The following is a 19,707-nucleotide window of genomic DNA, read 5'->3' on the forward strand; positions in this document are numbered from 1 at the left end:
GTTCTGGGTTTATTTAGAATAGAGTGCAAACAAGTAAAAAGCTGAGAATGAGAAAAGCACGCCTAAACTCAAACTAAATAGCGTTGTTTCAAACATCAGCACACACACCCCTCGCATCCAGTACAACCCCACATTCCCAGGTGCTCCTAACGAGCTCTGCTGATCAACGGGTAAAAAGACCTTGACATTTAAGAGATAGCCCAAACACATTCCTCCCTGGCACAGTCCGGCATGTCTCCCGTACAAGGGTTATCAGCAGCACCCTCCCAGCCAGGAACACGTATCAACACTTTGGCAAGTGAACCGTTACGATGCAGAAACATCGCAACGGTGAACATGACATATATTAACACTGATCTCCAAGCTTTTCAACAAACTGAGCTATTGTGAGGAAAGGGCACCTTCAGCCTGTGGGGCCTAAATGAAGTCACTCTTTCTTCTACAAAGCTGAAGCATTTGTAAGTACCCCTTTGCTTACAAATACACAACAACATCACATATCCAGTCACAGCACCATAACATCTTCTCAACAGCACATTTGCATTTGCATTTGCTGGGGTCTTCCATCCTAGCCCAATGCCTGGGTGAAGAGCCAGTTTTCAGTCCTTCAGAAGGCTAATAAATTGGGGGCCCTCCAAATTTCAGGGGGGAGGCTGGAAAAGTTGCCCCTCTGAGGTCCCACCAGATTGCAACATTTACAGAAAGGGACCTGGAGCCTGCTCACCCTTTCAGACCTGGTGAGATGGGCAGATACCCTCAAGGAGGGGTGGCCCTGTGCCATGTAGGGTTTAAATGTGATAACCAGAACCTTGAATTGCACCTGGAAAACAAATGGAAGCCACTGCAGCTCACACAGCATCAGTGTAACGGGCAAAACATGAATTGCCCAGAATTATGCAACCAACTGCACCTTCCCCAACCCTCACTGTGCCTCCCTTACAACCTTACATGCCCCTGTGCACCTCCCTGACCCTCACCACACGTTCCTCACTGCACCTCCCTTGAACCCCCTAGCATCCTCCCCGAGCCTTGCTGCAACTCCCTCACACCTTCGTGCCCTCCCCCAGCCAGCAGTAGCCACTTACCTACCTGCCGGCCTGCTTGCAAGCCGCCTGGGATTTTCAAGTTCCTGCTGGTTTCCCCACTCGCTTGGTTGTGGGAAGTGGGCACGTTGCCTTGGCTAACGACCATGGGATTCAGTTAACAATGGCAACTGGGACTGCAGGGATTGCTGTCACTAGGGGATGTCACTTTTTACAACCGTATCCCTTAGTGATGGAAATTCTAGTCCCAGTTGCTGTCGTAAGTGAAGGACTACCTTTATACAGGTGTGTGTGCGTGCACACATACATGCACACACACACACATACTGACCTGCTCTGTGATTACTTGAGATTTGCAAGGGAGTCAAGTAAAGCAGGACTGGTCAGATATAACAATAGAACCTGTTTGCAGAAATCTACTCAATCAAAAATTGTGTTATTAAAAAAATTGAGTTATTAATTAAAAAAAACAAACATGTGCTGTGAGGACTTGACAAGGAAGTATACTCTTGTTGTGATGGGTTCAAATGCCACAATGTATCCTCCAAACTGAAATCTAGTACATAGGCTTGAAGCATATTCCAAGTGTGTTTTCTGAATCTGAATTTACTTGGAGTAACATGACAATCAACCAATGGATCTAAAATTCTATTAAAATCATGAGCAATAATATTATAATCCACACATAGTAAAAAGATGAGCAAATAATCTGTGGAAAACTAGATTTATCTTTAGCAGGATAATTGTAAATAATAAAAACTATTCAGTTGTACAATCATCTAATCACTAAAATTAACAAAAACAAAAACCTTCCATGTCAATTTGGTTTGTTTTACAATCAAATTAGAAGACATATTAACCAAAATTATAACTCCCCTTACAAGTGTGGAATTTCCATTTAAAAATCTAACCTTGTTAAAAAGTCTTTATTGGGAAGAATATTGAGTTTATCATTAAAGTTTTTAAATTATCCTCCTCCTTGATTGGTATTTGAGACATTTAAAATTCCATGGAGTTATTGAAGATGACATAAACATTATTTTTTCATTAAGTAATGTTTATGTCATCTTCAATAACTTCATGGAATTTTAAATGTCTCGATTTTTTTCATTAAAAATATAGTTTGGGCCAAGAAAAAAAGAAAAACGAGGAAATAATATTCAAGAAAGTAAGAATTGCTTATTTTAAAAAATTAAGAAATAGAAAAAATAATATATTATTTAAAAACTAAAAGAAAAACACTGAATATTATAAACTCACAGAAGGGCCATGCTGAAACTAGAATACAGAAACTCCCTCCTCCCTGTTAGTAGGTCCATGCCTACTTTTTCATGCAAAAAATAAATATGAACAAAATGGGCTGCTAATTTGTTCACCTTCTAGTTCCTGCTGAACAAATAAATTATCAGCTTCTGAGTCAGAGAATTTTCTCATGCTTGAATCAAGGTACATATAAAAAATAGGTGGATAAAGGAACTGAATCAAACCACAACTGTGATTGGTCTTTGTTATTAATGGAAGTAGAATGCTAAATGATATGCAACTTCTGTTTCCAATTTATATTCTAGCTGTGGTGGGAAAAAAAATATCTCATGCAAAACCTTCCCCATATATTTCCTCAAAGACTGATCCAGCTTTGCATTATAGATAATATATATAACCTGGACCCTCCTTGCTTGGAGTGAGTAATTCTGAGGTTTACCTACAGGGTTGCTGTGAGGAATATGCTAGGCATCTGATGAATAAAATCACTTGGATTCGCTCTGCATTGGACACCAGCCTTGAAGCAGGGCCATTGGAGGCTATGGGGACTAAGTCTTTCAAGGTTATCTGGGAAGTGTTTGATCATGTTGAGCCTGAAGAAGTGGACAGGGTTCTTGTTGCTGTTAATTTGGATGTATTAGATCCATGCCCCTCCTGGTTGGTAAAGTCTGCCCAGGAGGAGATGTGTGACTGAGTCCAGGCAGTAGTTACTTCTTCTTTGAAGAGGGGGTTCTGGCAGCTCTTAAGGAGGCAGTGTTCTACACCCTTCTCAAGGGGCCATCGCTCGACCCAACTAGACTGGACAGTTTTCATCCACTTTCCAACCTTCTCTTTCTAAGGATGGTTGTGGAGAAGTTGGTCGTAATGCAGCTTAAAAGAACTCTGGATGAAACAGATTATCTTGACCCTTTTCAGTCAGGATTCAGGCCAGACCATGGGATGGCATCGATTGCACTCTTGGATGATCTCTGGTGGGAGCGGGATGGGCGTAGTGCATCCATCCTAGCTCTTCTTGACCTCTCAGTGGCATATGATATCATGGATCATGGTATCCATCTGGGCCGGTTCCAGGAGTTGGGGTGGGCAGCACAGTGCTGTGTTGGTTGTCCTCCTTCCTTTGTGGCTAGTTCCAATCAGTGTTAATAGGAGGGAAGAGGTCCAGTCTATGGTCCTACATTGTACGGTGCCTCAGGGTTCAGTTCTTTCTCCCTTCCTGTTTAACATCTACATGAGGCTGCTGGGTGAGGTCATCTGACAGTTTGGGGTGAGGTATTACCAGTATGGTGATGATACCCAGCTTTATATCTCTACCCCAGGCTTCCTGAGTGATGACATGGACATTCTTTCCCAGTGTCTGAAGGCTGTGGGGTCCTGGATGAGGTGCAACTGGCTTCAGCTCAACCAAAGCAAGACTGAGTGGCTTTGGGTGTTTGGACCTACTTGTGCCAGGGACTTTCCATCATTGGTATTGAGTGATGTGGCACTGCCTCAGACAGAACCAGTGAGCAATTTGGGGTCCTCCTGGACTCACAGCTCTGCTCATAGAGCAGGTTGCAGCCATAGCCAGAAGGGCCTTTGCACACCTTTGGGTTGTGTGTCAGTTGCGCCTCTTCCTGGACTGGGAGGCTCTGCTTGCTGTCAATCATGTCCTCATAACCTCCCATCTGAACCACAGCAATGCACTCTACATGGAGCTACCCTTGAAAAGCATTTGGAAGCTTCAACTGGTGCAGAATGCGGCAGCATGGGTAGTAAATGGTGCCATTTATTTGGTGCATGTAACACCTCTACCCTGTAAGCTGCATTCGTTGCCAGTGTGCTTCTGAGTGCAATTCAAGGTGCTGGTTGTCATCTTTAAAGCCCTTCATGGCTTGGGACCAGGTTACTTGAGGAACCATCTCTCCCCAGTTGTTTCTACTCATTCGATCTGGTCAGGCAGGATGGGCATGCTTCAGATCCTGTCGGCTAAGGAATGCCAGTTGGCAGGGCCTGGAAGATGTGCCTTTTCTGCCCTAGTACCCACTTTATGGAACATTCTCCCTCCAGAGATCAGGATGGCCCTGACCCTGCTGGCTTTTCATAACTCCTTAAAGACCTGGCTCTGGGGCCCTGAGTGTATGTGGGGACCCATTTCATGGTTAATTTAGTCGTTATAATGGGTGCTTTATTCTTGGCTGCTATGCATTTTAATGTTTGTATTATTTTAATAGTTTTTTTAAAAAATTTTGTTCACTGCCCAGAGTTAGTGAGATGGGTGGCTATACAATTTAAATAAATAAATAAATGTTCAGAAAACATTAATATTTCCTATGCAAAGAACCCACTAAAGGGATCAGTAGGTATCATTATTCTCTTTCAACAGGTCCTCAAAACATTTCGAGGATTGCTTATTGGAACTTTTAAGATAATTTATTTTTTTTTCATGAGAAACTGCAACTTTACAATTGAGCTCCATCATGTTCTTACCAGGAGAGTCAAGACACTCCATTTTTCCTACAACAGCAGACTTCAATGCTTCTACAGAGAATGTTAATTGCTGAAAACATCATTTTATAATGCTTTAAATCATGCAAAAGGGCTTTTAAAATTACAAACACTTCAAGTTGAGACATCTCTGGAATCTCTTGAAGCTTCAGGAGTTCCTCAGAATCTGGAGAAAAAATTACTTCAGCTTCAACTTCTTTCTGTTCTGCTTCACTATCTGAAGCGGGTGAGGGGGTAGAAGATAAGCTCTTCCTCTCCTGAGATTTAGAACCCACTTTTCACTCAGACTCATTCAATTTTTTCACCTGGATATTGTTGGCCCTAAAAGTTTTAAGACATTTGCTTGACATCTTCCAACGTGACATTGCAGGGATGATAAAGACAAGATAGTAAAATTTGAACACTGATGAAAAATACTATTAGATAAAGTAAAAATAAACATCTAATGTTTGAAATCCCAGTGTAAGACTCTAGCACTTTAAAATGTTCTGTCCAGCTTTTTCATCCTCCTCCTCCTCCTGCACATGTAAATAAACAAATACTGTACTATTTTTATTTCCTATGTGAATGTTTTCTTTCTTCAGATATCTTGCTAAACTTTATCATTATAGTGTAAAATCTGAAGTTCTTTCAAAAATAAATACACATGCCAGTCTATTGTCTTTGAAGAAAAGATTTAGGTCAGTCTTACATGAATCTAAAATATTCAGAGTGCTTTCATCAGCTGAGATTTTCCCAGTTTTTATACATGGGACCAAGAGTCTATAGCATTCGGAAGAATAACTGGCTATTCTTCTGAGAATGGTGTGGGGAGGCTAACAACTTCTAGGGGGGAAAGCAAATATACAGTATGTGATGTCATGTTAAATTTACATTGCATTTTTTGTTTCTTGACAATTTATTATTCGTTGTATCACTGAAAATAGATTCAAGCAAAATAGATTCAAGTAAATATTATTCAGAGAGGGATATTCATTTAATTTTAGTTGATCATCTAGGTAAAGGTATTGTATGTATTCAGATCTTGTTTCTGAAGCATGTAAGTTCTTATGAAAGCAACATCTGGTTTATAATATATCTTGTTTCATGGAGAGAATCTGCATTTTGATTGATTTTGCTTCGATCAGCAATAAATTTCAAAACTGGATTGAACATCTTTCTTCATATTTATGAAAAAATGGTAATTTAAGAAAGTAAACTCCTTTATTTATTTATTTATTTATTTATCCTATTTTTTCCTGCCTCCCTTGTATTTTATAGCACAGTGCCCAGCAAATGAAATCCATACAGATTCATCTGGAGTAATCCTCAGTCCAGGTTATCCAGGCAACTATCTCAATTCACAAACATGTGCCTGGACTCTTAAAGTTGAACCAAGCTATAACATCTCTGTTTTTGTAGAAACATTTCAGAGTGAAAAACAATTTGATGAGCTGGAAATCTTTGATGGTGAGATATAATGTATTTGTTGATTCAGTAATGTGGAAGGAATTAAACTTCAGGTGGCCCTCATTATTCACAGTCTCCTTATCTGCAATGTTGCATTCTGTTGTTCAAAAATAAAGACCAGACTAAGCAAAAAAGCATTATCAGACCCATTTTAGCCTTTCATGTTTCTTTTTTAGACTTGTATTCTGTTGGTCTTATATTCTGCATTATGTGTCTTAATTATATCTTGAAAAATTAATAATAAATAAAATAAGGAAAAAAGAAAAAGAAAATAAAGATCAGACTTTGGCATCCATGGTAAGCGGTTTCACATAACTTCAGGTTTTGTCATGTTTTTGGTATTTTTATTGAAGCACTAAATATCACTCAGCTTTTTGTGCTTGTATAAAGTAAATTTTTCATGGCCTTATTATCCATAATCTCATTATCTTAATAGATAAAAGAGAACCTCTGCAATAACAAGGATCACCTCTAATATTAAATTGTGTATTTTGGTGTTTATCAAAAAATAAGTTCATATCTTTTAGTTCTGAGCAAAGTATTCAAAAGGGATACTTTGTAACATGCATTGGTGGAAGTGAAGCACTCTTCCTTGAAGCATTAAAGAAGTCACATCCTTTGGAAGATTCCAGCATGTGTTTCAAAGTCTGTCCCCAGCTGTCTACAGATGTGTATCCATGCAGTGTTGGTTTGCTTTGCTGGTGATCCCGGTAGAATGTTGGTTCTGCAGGCACATGCTGGGGACAACCTTTGAAGCAGCTGTGGAAGACTTCCAAAGGGCGCAGCTGCTTTTATGCTTCAAAAAGGAATGTTTTCTCACACTAATCCGCTTTGCAGAAATCCTGTTTTAAATGTGTTACACTCCCCTAATAGATTTATTCCCACCAGCCCTACAGAAATGTGATTTCTTTCTGCTGATTATTTTCAGCCTTTGAAAGATGGTTCTTTTCAAAGAAACCAGCCCAATGCTTCTTAAACTCATTGAATCATTCTACATTGACTAATAACCTAATTGTCTACTTAACATCTTAGTGTTTTTTTAAGGTTTTGGTTTTGTTTTGATTTGGAGAAATGTTATATTATGGCCTCTACCTGTACTGAACAGGTTGATATCCCCATGAAACCTAAGTTTTATTTCAATGTGAAGTAGGAGAAAAGTTTCAAGCATATTCCACCATGCTTCCTTTTGTTTGTTTTTTTTCTAGTTCCTTGTAAAACAATTCTGCATATGTATCTATTATTTCTGTTAAGTTCAAAAGGTCTAAAATCTTCCTACCTACTTTTCTGCAACAAGTATTACCCACTGAGAGCAGCTTACTATCATACAACTTTCAAGTCATACCATTAATGTCTTTGTGTGCAGAAGAAGAATGGATTCTCATATGGAAGCATTCTGGTCTGTTGCTCCCATGAAACACTGTACAGAGGAAAGTACAGAGTGGGAATCATGCTTTTTAACTGATTTTGACCACCTGTATCTATTAAAAAGAAAGATTACTAGTACCTTAGACCACTTTATTATACAATTTGGTGACAAGTCCATGTTCTGAAGCACACAAATAATGTACCACATCCAATCTTCAAATTAGTCTAAATGATGCTAATTACATCAATCCACATTGGAATTCAGACCCCATTTTAATTTTTCAAGCACTGGTAGCAATGTCTTTTTAGTGTTATTACAATAATTATTATTTCGAGGTATTTCCAATAATTCTAATGTATGTGATTGGATTAGGGTATTAACTTTTTGATATATTTTTTATAGGTTCTTCTGGACAAAGCCCTTTGTTGGTTGCCTTGAGTGGAAATCATACTGGACAACTTAACTATACAAGCAAATCCAATCAGTTGTATCTGCGTTGGTCAACTGACCATGCAACTACTAAAAAAGGATTCAAGATACGTTATTCAGGTTAGTAGTGAAATTAGCATTAAGGTCCTGCTTATAACATGCTCTTTAAAAAGAAAAGATTTATTAGAATGTACAGAGAGCCCATACCAATAAATCACAAATAGTTCTTGCAAAATCCTCTGAGTTTTTACTACCTGATGTCTACCTCATTAGTAGAGCTACTGATAAACTATAGACACCTACTGAGCTTTTGGAGAGTTTTATCAGTCAGAACAGAACAGACAATAGTGGGCTGAAATAACCAATTTTCTTATTTAAAATAACTTTGTCCCTACATTAATGTGTCCCTAAGTTCAAATGCAAGTTTTGTCTCATTGCATTTCTGCTTTAATATATATATGAAATATAAATGTTACACACACACACAGACACACACAAAATAGTTGAATTTACAACTTTTTTTTTTACAAAGATTCTCATTAAATTTCTAGCTTCTGACTTTTAAATATTTTAATATTTCATCTGCTGTCTATCTTTCAGTGTGCTCAGGAATTCCAAATAGTTGTTGATTCCATTGAATGAAATGATTGCTCTCACAGTAATGAAATATTTCATGCATTTTTAATACTCATTATTTTATCACAAAGCTAAGCCAAAACGCTTGGCTTAGTTTAACTTAGCAACTCACAGAGGAAGGGAGGAGGTTTTTGAAAGAGAGGAGAGCTTACATTTGTAACTATTTTTGTTCACCTCTTAAAAAACATTGTAGTCTCTTTGTAGTCTCAGAGATGCATTTTCTGGATCAGAGTACTATAGAAATAATATTTATTTATTTTATAAATTTGTTCACGCTCATCTCTCCCCCATGGGGGGACTCATAATATGGTTTTCTTAAAAAAAAAAGGAGGAATACCCTATACACAGACACAGACACAAACAAAAAACAATGCAACCAAGTCTTGTACACCACTGCTGTGAAAATTGGAACATTATTGTAACTAGCTACTGTATATGTGAATGACTAGTGATCATTAGCCCTTGATTATTTTAATTTTCAACTATGCCTATATTTTATATGGTGTGTTAAATCTGTATGAAAATGTAGTTACTGATGGAGCCAGAAAATCAATAACCAGAAAATGTACATTTGGATGATGGATGATTTTCAAAGAGTCTGTTCCCTTTTCTACTCCTATGAACTCTTTTGACTGCCAGAAATTGAGGCATTTGTATAATTCCTTTGCCATATTCATAACCTACAGAAAATATATAGATGTGCATTCCTTGCATTCAAGGTATTCTGATGTCAGTTCAAAATGTTAGGAAGAAGATAATCCCAGTAACTTAGGGTTATGAAATAAATCTACCATTCAGTACAAACAAAATATTGTAGTCTACCAAAATGGCTTCTGTTGATCTGGGTTAAATGGAAAAGCAATGGTTATTTAGAGATAAAGTCTAAGTACATGGTATTGAATAAGCACATTACCAAAACTGCATGTGTCTGTGTGGGGATAGCAAAGGGCCCAAGTTATGAAGCGTACATCATGACACCACGATTCAAACTTTGTGGCTTACATACCTGCGTCTGATGTCATGATGCAAGTACACAAATGCATGTTTCATCATTTTTAAATTGACATCCTTTGTACCAAATGCCTATGTAAGATTGTAAGAAATATATTCACATTCTACTTTTCTATGTTGTGAAATTAATTTGCAGCTTTTAGAATGACCTAGTATAGGAAAAAACTATTTCAAATCAGTGCCATAACAATGTGTTTAAGTAAAAATTATTTCACATTTAGAAATATGTAATTTTTAAATAGATGTCCCAATTATATGAAAAAAACGTATTTTCATATCACGGTGTGAAACATCTTAGCATAATATTACTTCTTGTTTCACAAGTGGACAAAATTTCTGTTCATTTAATGAAAAGGAAACCATTTTATCCACAGTACAACTTAGGAAATTCAGTAGCACATTATGAAAGTATACTTTTTGTATGTGAAAGCAATCTAAATATAAGCCGTATATGTGTGTGTGTGTGTATTCATTTGCTAAATGAAACCTAATTACAGTTCTTATGCGTGTATATGTGTGTTGATGCATCCAGAGAAAATTGCAGAAGAATATCTCAGTGGATTGCAAATAAAAAGAAAGAAAAAAAAAAGATGAGAAACTTGATGTAGGGAAAAAGACTATCAGTATTGTTTACCTGGACCATCTTGGCTAGTATCACTAAACAAATAGAAATCTTAATATCTTCAGTAAGTCACTGCTTTTTATGCTGCTCTGATTCTTAGCAGTAATATGGTCTACAACAAAGACCAGTTATATAAATGGCTTAATATAAATATATGTTTTTATAGATTTTGGTCCTGAAATGGATTGTTTTAAGAAAACTTCATGATAAATATGCCAAACTCCGGAGATTTCATTTCTCCCTCTCTTTTTTGTTTGGGGGGGGGGGTCCAAATAGGCAGAGTCACTGGTAGATTTTTTCCTTTCAGAATTATTTTTCAATTTTATTTAGATTAGTCTTAAGTGTGACTGGCTATCCTACTTGAAAGATATATTGTCAGTATGATTTTGTACTTATAAACAAGTATGCTGAGACTCCAAACCTATAATAGTGTATGTCCTGAGCTTCCTTTTTTCCTAGTCACCTCTCCCATGCCAGGGATGTCTAGCAAGTCAGGGATACTCTCTGCCTTCTAAATTGACATGATGGCATCTAACGAGGTTAGTTCTGCAGTGGCCTTCACAAAACATAAGAGAAAGACATTATTCTGAAAATGTAAATAAAATGTAGTTTATTGAATAGCTATCCTTTTCTCTTTCAGAGGATTAGTATAAGTATAAAATGTTCTTGTGAATGTTGAGAATCTGGAAAAGAGATATCAAGCACTGTTAATTTCAAATGACAGATGAATTACTTTGTAGGATACAAATGCATTTCACTTTATACATAAGAAATGCAATCCAGTCAAATAGCTCAGATTAAACTTTCTCCTGTTTCACAAACAGCATGACCTGAAAAGCTGCACAGTTCTCTTCATGTCATATAAGTTTTACATCAGATGCAGGAGAGACAGCATGAAAAAGGAATAACAGCAAGCAGCAGAGTAAGCAATTGGGCCTGAATCTTAATAAGGAAAGTCAGTAGCATGAAAAATGAGAAAGAAAATGGGGCCCCAGAAAAGCTATTGATGCTATGGCAGCTGTGATGGAGCCAGCAGGCCACCACATAACTATCAGCCTATTGGAATGATTTACTGCCTCCCTGCTTTTCTCCTTGTTTCTACGAACGTGACTTTGCACAAGGTTTGGCAGATAGCATATGTCTAGAATATTTTGTGGAGTTTGTTGAAGTATTTGGTGACAGTTTCTAACAATCAAAAGTATTGTTGCAGAATTCAGGTCTGTTATCACAAAATGTGATAAGAGATGCAAACAAGCCTAATTAAGATATAAAACTATTATCTGGTAACATTCAGATGTACCTTTCAGTATACAATTGTAATGTTATGTGGGAATGACCTTGGGAGACAGGAGGAAGAGCCACAGTCTAGACAACCATCAGAGAAGCAGCAGCTGAGTATGGAGAAGGAATGGGGGTGTGGCAAACACCTCAGAAGGGACCCTCTCTGGTTTCTTGGACTGTAAGGGCAAGCGGGGAGAGGTGTACTTTCAGACTTGCAAGATTCTGTTAATGTAACCTTACAATAAAGTTAGAGCTACAGTAATACTTCTGGGTGTACTTCTTGTCTAGACTACCTCGCAAGGCTGACAACAATGTACCTGAATCATTGTTCTTTTTTTGTGGAGGGTGGTGCCTTTGCGTCAATGTTGACTCCTGGCAACTGCCTGGACTAGTTGGCAAGATTTGCAGAAGTGGCTTGCCAATGCCCTCTTTCTAAGCTGAGAGAATGACTGGTCCAGAGTCACCCAGCTGGCTCCATGCCCAAGGCAGGGATAGAACTCACAGTCTCCTGGTTTCTAGCCTGGTGCCTTAACCACTACACCAAACTGGCTCTCTTTAGTTGATCAACTAAATAGATTATATCTGTAAAACTAAGATCAATATGTTAGCTTTACAGATATAATCCATTTAGATACAAAACCTGAAACAGAATGACCAAATCTCTGAAGCTTTGGATGTTCTAACCATTTTAGACCTTTAGTTTTAATGGAGATGGTTTCAATAGCAACGACAGTCATTCTACGTGATTTGGCTCCTCCTACCATACAGGTAGTCCTTGCTTAACGACCACAATTGAGACTGGAATTTTGGTTGCTAAGTGAAGCAGTCATTAAGCAAATCCAACCCAATTTTATGACCTTTTTGAGGTAGTCATTAAGTGAATCACCATGGTTGTTAAGTGAACCACATGGTCATTAAGTGAATCATGTGGTTCCCCATTAATTTTGCTTGCCAGAAGCCGGCCGGGAAGGTCAAAAATGGCAATCACATGCCCACAGGATGCTATGATGGTCGTAAATGTGAACCAGTTGCCAAGACTTCCGGTGGGGACATGGTGGAATGAACAGCTGTGCCTGTGGGCTTAGCGGGTGGAGCTGACAAAGTGGCAATTTTTTCTGGGCTCAGGCAGTTTTTCCTGAAGCCCAGGAGTGTTCTCTGGATAAAGGAAAACACCTGAAATCATCCCATCTGTCCTCCAGATGGCTGCTTGCAAACAGTGTTTTGCGTTTGACTGGTAAGAGCTAGCAAGAGGCGGGGACATCACCATTTTCCAAGCTGCACTGTAGCGTTAAAGGGACATTAAGACTGGCCACCCCATTTCTAAATCACCAAATTTTATTTATTTATTGATAGATGATAGATAGATAGATAGATAGATAGATAGATAGATAGATAGATAGATAGATAGATAGATAGAATGTGTACCCTAAGAGAGGCTTTCTACAGCGAGGAGAGCTGGCTGTCTTGGTGCTTATCGTTATTTTTGGCATTTTTTAAAAAAATATTTTTTAAGTTTTGGATTTCAATTTCCTTCCAAATATTAAGGAGAATTGAGAGTAAACAATTGTCTTCCCGTTATTATTTTTGTACTAAACTTGAAGATACTAGTATTATCCTACACGTTGAATCGGCTGATTTGAACTTTCAGCTTTCTGTTTCTACTTTCCCTTGGGAACTGTCTGCTTATCTCACTTTCACTTTGTGTAAACACATTCTGAAACTTTTCTGTATCTTTGACTTTCACTGGTTAAGCTCCTAGGGGGTGCCATAATCTACTGCATGAGACATGGAAGACTTTCAACAGATTGTTTATGACTTCTACCAAGATTTTAAACAGATTTTTTCTGACTCCTACCAAGCTTTCGTACAAGACATTCAGGACATCATGGAAAATATGAGGTCTAAAATGTGTCATCTGGTTGGGGATGGAGTGGATGAAACTGAGGAATTCAACAGTGATAGAAATGTTTCTTCTAGGAGGGAGATCAGGATTTCTGTTGAAATGCTGGATGAAGATTGGATAGTGGAGTTGGAGAAACTTAAGGGAGGGAGAGATCTGCAAGCAATAAGTGAAATTGACTTTCTGGTGAAATGCCATGAAAAAGAAGGGGTCATTATGTATGAGAGGTTTTCTGAAGAGAAGTTGGAATTTTTGAGGGGGACAGTTGGGCTGTTTGATTTTTTAAAGAGAAAAGCTCTGTGCACATTGTGGGGATATGTAAATGCTCTGGTTTATTTTGAAGTGGGATAAGGGTTGAAGAATGTTTATCTGGATTGCTTTAAGGGATCGACTGATGTTATTTGCTTTTAAGAATTTGGATTAAGATTATTAGAGTATTAAAATGTTTATCTGGATGGCTTTGGGTTTATTAAGATTAAGATTATTAAAATTGTTCTACTATTAAGCATAATGGCAGACAATTTATGTGCTTTTTAGTTTGATTTTTATTCTAGTAGACAGAAATGTATAGAATAGTAGAAGGAAGGGAATAATTAAAGAAGAGTTACCTTTTTGGGGGGAAAAGTTGTTTAGGAGGTTTATATGATTTTTTTCCTTTATTTTAATATAAAGGGAGGGAGTAACTGTACTTAGTGACTTTTATAATGTGCCAAAGCGGAATGATTTATAGGAATAATGTGGTTTTGGTTTAATAGAAAGTAAGAGATTGATTATGGAAAATTTTTGTATATCCTTGCTGTTAAAAGTCGGAAGTCACATCTTTCTGTAATTCTGAAAAAAAAAAAAAAAAACTCTTGTTTTCACACCTTTTAGTTATTCTTATTTTTTTTTGTAGTTTTTTGTTTTGTTTTGTTTTTTCATAGCTTTTATCTTTGACTTGAAACTTAATAAAATTCTTATGTAAATGCAAACTGGTTGCCAAGTGCCCAAATCATGATCATGTGACCTCAAGGATACTGGGACGGTCGTAAGTGTGAGCATCAGTTGTAAGTTGGTTGTTTCAGCACCGTTGTACATCTGAACCATCACTAAATGAATGGTCATTAAGTAAGGACTATCTGTACTGTCCCAAACCTTTTCACAGAGATGTTTATATGATAAGGCAGCTTTTTTTTTCTTGATTAAGCAACATTTTTAGCATTAGAATTTTCACTCAGATCTCCCCTCATGATTTTAAGTTATGTATTTCCAGAAATTTGTTACAAAACCCTTTTGCATATACTGTACAGGTGGACAAAGCATCTGCATATCTACCAAGGAATTCTGCTGGCTAGATGAAGGAAAGAATGAGCAATAGAGAAGGGGAAGGTAAATATCAGGTTGCTAAGCATACTGTGATGACCTTCCCAGTGGTATAGATGGAAATATATCAGGTTTCTCAGCAGTAACCTGGGGGAAAGGAATGAAATATGAATGTTAACATTGAAATTTTGAAAGCAAAAAGGAACAGTAAAATAGGGGCTGTTCTATTTTCCATTGACCCAATGTCCCATTTAGGAAGTAGGATCACTGCTCACCTCGCTCTGCTATAGAGCTCTACAGTTTTTCACAGGAATCTTTCACAGCAGTGCCTGGAAATGTTGATATTGAAACAGAAACTTTCTTTAGAAACTTTCTTATTGCACAGCTATGGATCTTCCTGTGGGTTTATTCAGGACTACTTGGATCCTTTGTTTGCATATCAATGCATATTCAGAATTTGAAAATGATTGCAGAATACAGTGGCTCCAAAACTGACTTTCTTATTTCCATCTTTTACAATTGAGAAGATGTGCTTGAAAAATATATTGACAATACCTGATGTTAAACCTTCAAAGCCATGGGCAGGCGAGCAGGACCTGACAGTGGGTGGTTGGCGAACCCCCAAGACTGAGGGAGTTGGACCGAGCCCCCCAGATCAAGTGAATAGTTTCTGTGCCAAGAGGGCAGTGCGGTGAGCTCCTGGAGTGGCCTAATGGCCCAGCAGTGGGCCCCCAGGACTGCAAGCCCCAGGAGTGGCCCAGCAACAAGCTGCGAGCCAAGCATTGTGGTGGCCAGTGGGGCTCTGGAATAATTGAACAGCGCAGGGAGTCCCTGGAGAGGCTGGAGGAGAGACCTGGGCTGCAGCAAGCGGCCAGGCAAAAACTGAGTGACAGAGAGCAGTGTGGTGAGGAGCATGAGTGGTGGGGGAATGGGCGGTGTGGATCTGACCGCACCCTCCAGAGGTGTGCCAGGGTCCCTCCAGTGTGGTGAGTGGGTTACTCCCTCCCTGATGTGAGAGATGGGGAGGGAGCCCAAGAGTGGATGTGGTGAGTATGTGGGGACCCTCCCTCCTTGAGTGAGAGTCAGGGGGGAGGAAAAGCAGGTGGGGTGCCCCCTGCCAGCTAGTGAGAGAGGCCAGTGAAGGGGGGTGCAGTAGATGTAGGGGTGATGGTTGGGTTCCCACAGCACTGAGAGCAAGAGCTGAAGTGCTGGGGAACTCGCCACTACCCCGTGGTTGCTTGGTGTATGTCTGTTGATATATGGTTGGATTGAGGGACCCCTAACAAGGGAATCCAGAGGGCTGGGGTTGGAAGGAATTGTAAATGGGAGTTCTAGGGGATTGAGGGCAGGCTACTCCATTCAGATGGTGACGGGGTGGGAGTCACAGGGAAGGCCATCTTTGGGGAAGATGCCCCTGGTGTTTGATACTGGTAGCATGTTCTGGCCCTCTATACTCAGACCCAGGTCTTGGACAGCAGACCCATGGAGGCCCTGGCTTTTGGCTTTTGCTCTTGTATGCCAGGTGTCAGGGTCAGCCTCGCTTTGCAATAAGACACAGACTCGCTTAATGGGTATTAAGGATTTCTGGTTTATTGGAATGATAGCGGACAGAATGAAAAATGGGAACGGTGGTGGTGGTGTGGAGGTGCCCTTTTTATACCCTCTTGTAGTGCCCCGGGCTCCCCCACCCTACATTATCCCGATCCCTCTTGATGAGACCCTTGATGGCTGCCTGGGCATTTTCACGGTGTCTTCCTTTGTCTCCCAGCGTCGGTTGTGTCCTCCAGGGCACCAGGTGCGGCTTATCTCCGTTCCTCTGACGTCCTTCTTTTCAGCTGCCTATGGGCCCATGGGTGTGGGTGGTTTTGGGTGCTTGTGTTAATCTCTAGTTTGATTATCTCCTTCCTCTATTTCTAATTATCATGATCTACGTTGTGAGGCTCTTTGTGCCTTGCAACGAGGTCATGACACCAGGTCAGTTAACAAGGCCCCCCTTATATGTGATTTGATCACTGAGGAGGGGGCAGACCTGCCTGGTGTGTATTACTGAGACCTGGCTGGGCCCTGAAGGGCGGTTACCCCTCTCAGAAATGTGCCCAGCTGGGTTCACGGTATGGCACCAGCTGAGACTCCAGGGCAGGGGAGGAGGGGTAGCTGTTGTCATCTGGGAATCTAGTGGCCTTCAGGGGCGCTGCTCCACAGGTGGCCAGTTGTGAGACCCTTTTCCTGAAGTTGGGCTCCTGAGAACAGTTGGGATTGTTGCTACTGTACAAGCCTCCCTGCTACTTAGCAACCTCCCTGCCTGAGCTGCTGGTGACTGCCTCAGGTTTGGTGATGAAGTTCCCCAGACTTATGGTTCTGGGGACTTCAACCTGCTGTCCCTGGGGTGTGCCTCAGAGGCAGCTTGGGAGTTCATGGCCACCATGGCAGCCATGGGCCTGTCCCAGATTATTCAGGAAATGACTCAGGACAGTGGCTTCACACTGGACTTTGTTTTCTTGTCAGAGCAGTGGCAATGTGATCTAAAAGGAGAGTTAAATCTGTCCCCTCTGTCATGGTCAGATTGTGCCCTGGTGGCCCTGAGATTTTCTTATGCTGCACCCCTCCACAAGGAGGCAGGACCCATTTGATTGGCCCATTCCCGGTGACTGATGGACCCGATGGGGTTCCAAAGGGAGCTGGGGGTCATACCCGAGGCTCTGCTGCACAGTCCAGCGGAGGCCCTGGCTGCTGACTGGAACAGGGAGGCAGCTGGGGCCTTGGAAAAGATCACACCTGTGTGACCTCTCCTGTCCCATTGAACCTGACACTCCCTGTGGTTTACAGAGGAGTTCTGGGTTCTAAAGAGGATTAAGAGACGTCTAGAGCACCACTGGAGGAAGACAAGAACTGAACCTGACCGAACACTAGCTATTAAGGTCTACCTTGTGGCAATAAGAATGGTGAAATGTCAATATTTCTCCGCTCTTATTGCATCTGCAGAATGTTGCCCAGCAGCCCTGTTCAAGATCACCTGATCCCTATTGGGGAAGGTGAGCCCAGTAACCTACCTACAGGGCCACACAGAAGAGTTTTCCAGGCATCTGGGGGATAAAACTGCTTGGATTCATGATAAGTTGGATGCCAAGTGTGGATCATGGTCTGTGGAGGTGCCTGGGGAGCGTGCTTACCTGGTTATCTGGGAACAGTTTGATCCTGTTGGGCCCAAGGAAATAGAGAGGATCCTTCAGACTGTAAATGCCACCACTTGCCAGTTAGATCCATGCCCCCCTGGCTGGTAAAGGCAGCTCAGGAGGTGACGTGTGGGTGGGTCCAGGCAATGGTGAATTCATCCTTGAAGGATCAGGTGTTTCCAACAGCCTTTAAAGAGGAGCTGGTGTCCCCACTTCTCAAGAAACCATCACTGGACCATGCTGCACTGGACAATTTTTGTCCAGTCTCCCACCTCCCCTTTTTAGGGAAGGTGGTTGAGAAAGAGGTGGTGTTGCAGCTCCAGAGGATCCTGGATGAAACAGATTATCTGGGCCCTTTTCAGTCAGGTTTCAGGCCCGAATATGGGATGGAAACAGCATTGGTTGCACTTTTGGACGATCTCTGGTGGGAGTGGGATGGGGGTAGTGCATTCATCCTTCCTCTTCTTGACCTCTTAGTGGCTTTTGGTACCATTGGCCATGGTATTCTTTTGGGTCGGCTTAGGGAGTTAGGGGTGGGCGGCATGATTTTGCGCTGGTTCACCTTTCTCTGGGGCTAGTCCCAATCGGTGTTGATAGGAGCAGGAGATCCGACCTGTGGCCCCTCCTTTGTGGGGTTCAGTACTTTCTCTGCTGCTTTTTAACATCTACATGAAACCACTGGTGAGATCATCAGTCACCATGGGATGAGGTATCATCAATATGCTGATGATACCCAACTATATATCTCCATTCCAGGCAACTTAGGTGATGCTGTGACCACCCTCTCTCGGTGCCTGGAGGGTGTAGGGGTCTGGATGGGGAACAACAGGCTTCAGCTGAACCCTGGTAAGAAGGAGTGGCTGTGGGTTGTGGGCTCCTCAGCATCTGGGAACTTATCATCCTTGGTTCTGAATGGGGTTGCACTGCCCCAGACAGACCCAGTGTGGAACCTGGGGGTTCTCCTGGACTCACAACTCCTGCTCAAAGAGCAGGTGGCAGCAGTGGCCAGGGGAGCCTTCACCCAACTTCATGTTGTGTGCCAGTTATGCCCCTTCCTGGATCGGGAGGCCCTCTGTTCAGTCACCCATGCCCTAGTCATCTCCTGTATAGGCTACTGTAATGTGCACTACATGGAGCTACCCTTGAAGAGTGTCCAGAAGCTACAGCTGGTTCAAAATGTGGCTGCGCAAGCAGTTTTTGGGGCCGCAAGGATGGCTCATTTAACACCTTTGCTGTGCAAGCTGCTTTGGGTGCCAGTTTGCTTCCGGGTCCAATTCAAAGTGTTGGTTATTACCTTTAAAGCCCTACATGGGATGGGTCCAGGTTACCCGCGGGACTGCCTCACCCATTACTTTGACCCAGCCTACACAGTTAGGCAGAGAAAGCATGTTATGGACCCTGTCCATTAAATATTGTCAATTGGCGGGGTCCAGGAAGAGGGCCTTCTCTGCCGTGGCCCCCCCACCCTGTGGAATACGATTCTCCTAGAGGTGAGGCAGGCCCCCACTCTCCCGGCCTTCCGAAAGGGACTGCAGGTTTGCTTTTGCCACCTTGCTTGGGGCGGGAAGGGGGATAGTCAATCATGGGGGCAGTTGGTGTCTTGATGAGGCCCTGAGGAATTTTATTGAGACTATTGTTTCTCCATTTTGGATTTTATATTTATATTTCCATGATGAATCTGTTTTTATGGTATTTTAATCTTTTATTATTTTAATCTGATTGTAAACTGCCCAGAGTCACTTTGGCAA

The 19,707-nt window shown here is 41.0% G+C and overlaps 1 protein-coding gene across 1 annotated transcript in view; it reads left to right on the plus strand.

Moving 5' to 3' along the window:
- CSMD1 (CUB and Sushi multiple domains 1) overlaps window positions 1-19,707 on the plus strand; it is a 1,072,463-nt gene that overhangs the window by 961,513 nt on the left and 91,243 nt on the right. Inside the window, exons 48-49 of the mRNA XM_063298442.1 lie at window positions 6,051-6,239; window positions 8,008-8,154. Coding sequence (XP_063154512.1) covers window positions 6,051-6,239; window positions 8,008-8,154 — 336 coding nt within the window. The remainder of the gene's footprint in view (window positions 1-6,050; window positions 6,240-8,007; window positions 8,155-19,707) is intronic.

Source organism: Candoia aspera, chromosome 1 (genome assembly GCF_035149785.1).
Source record: "Candoia aspera isolate rCanAsp1 chromosome 1, rCanAsp1.hap2, whole genome shotgun sequence".
In the NCBI taxonomy this organism is placed as follows: Eukaryota; Metazoa; Chordata; class Lepidosauria; order Squamata; family Boidae; genus Candoia; species Candoia aspera.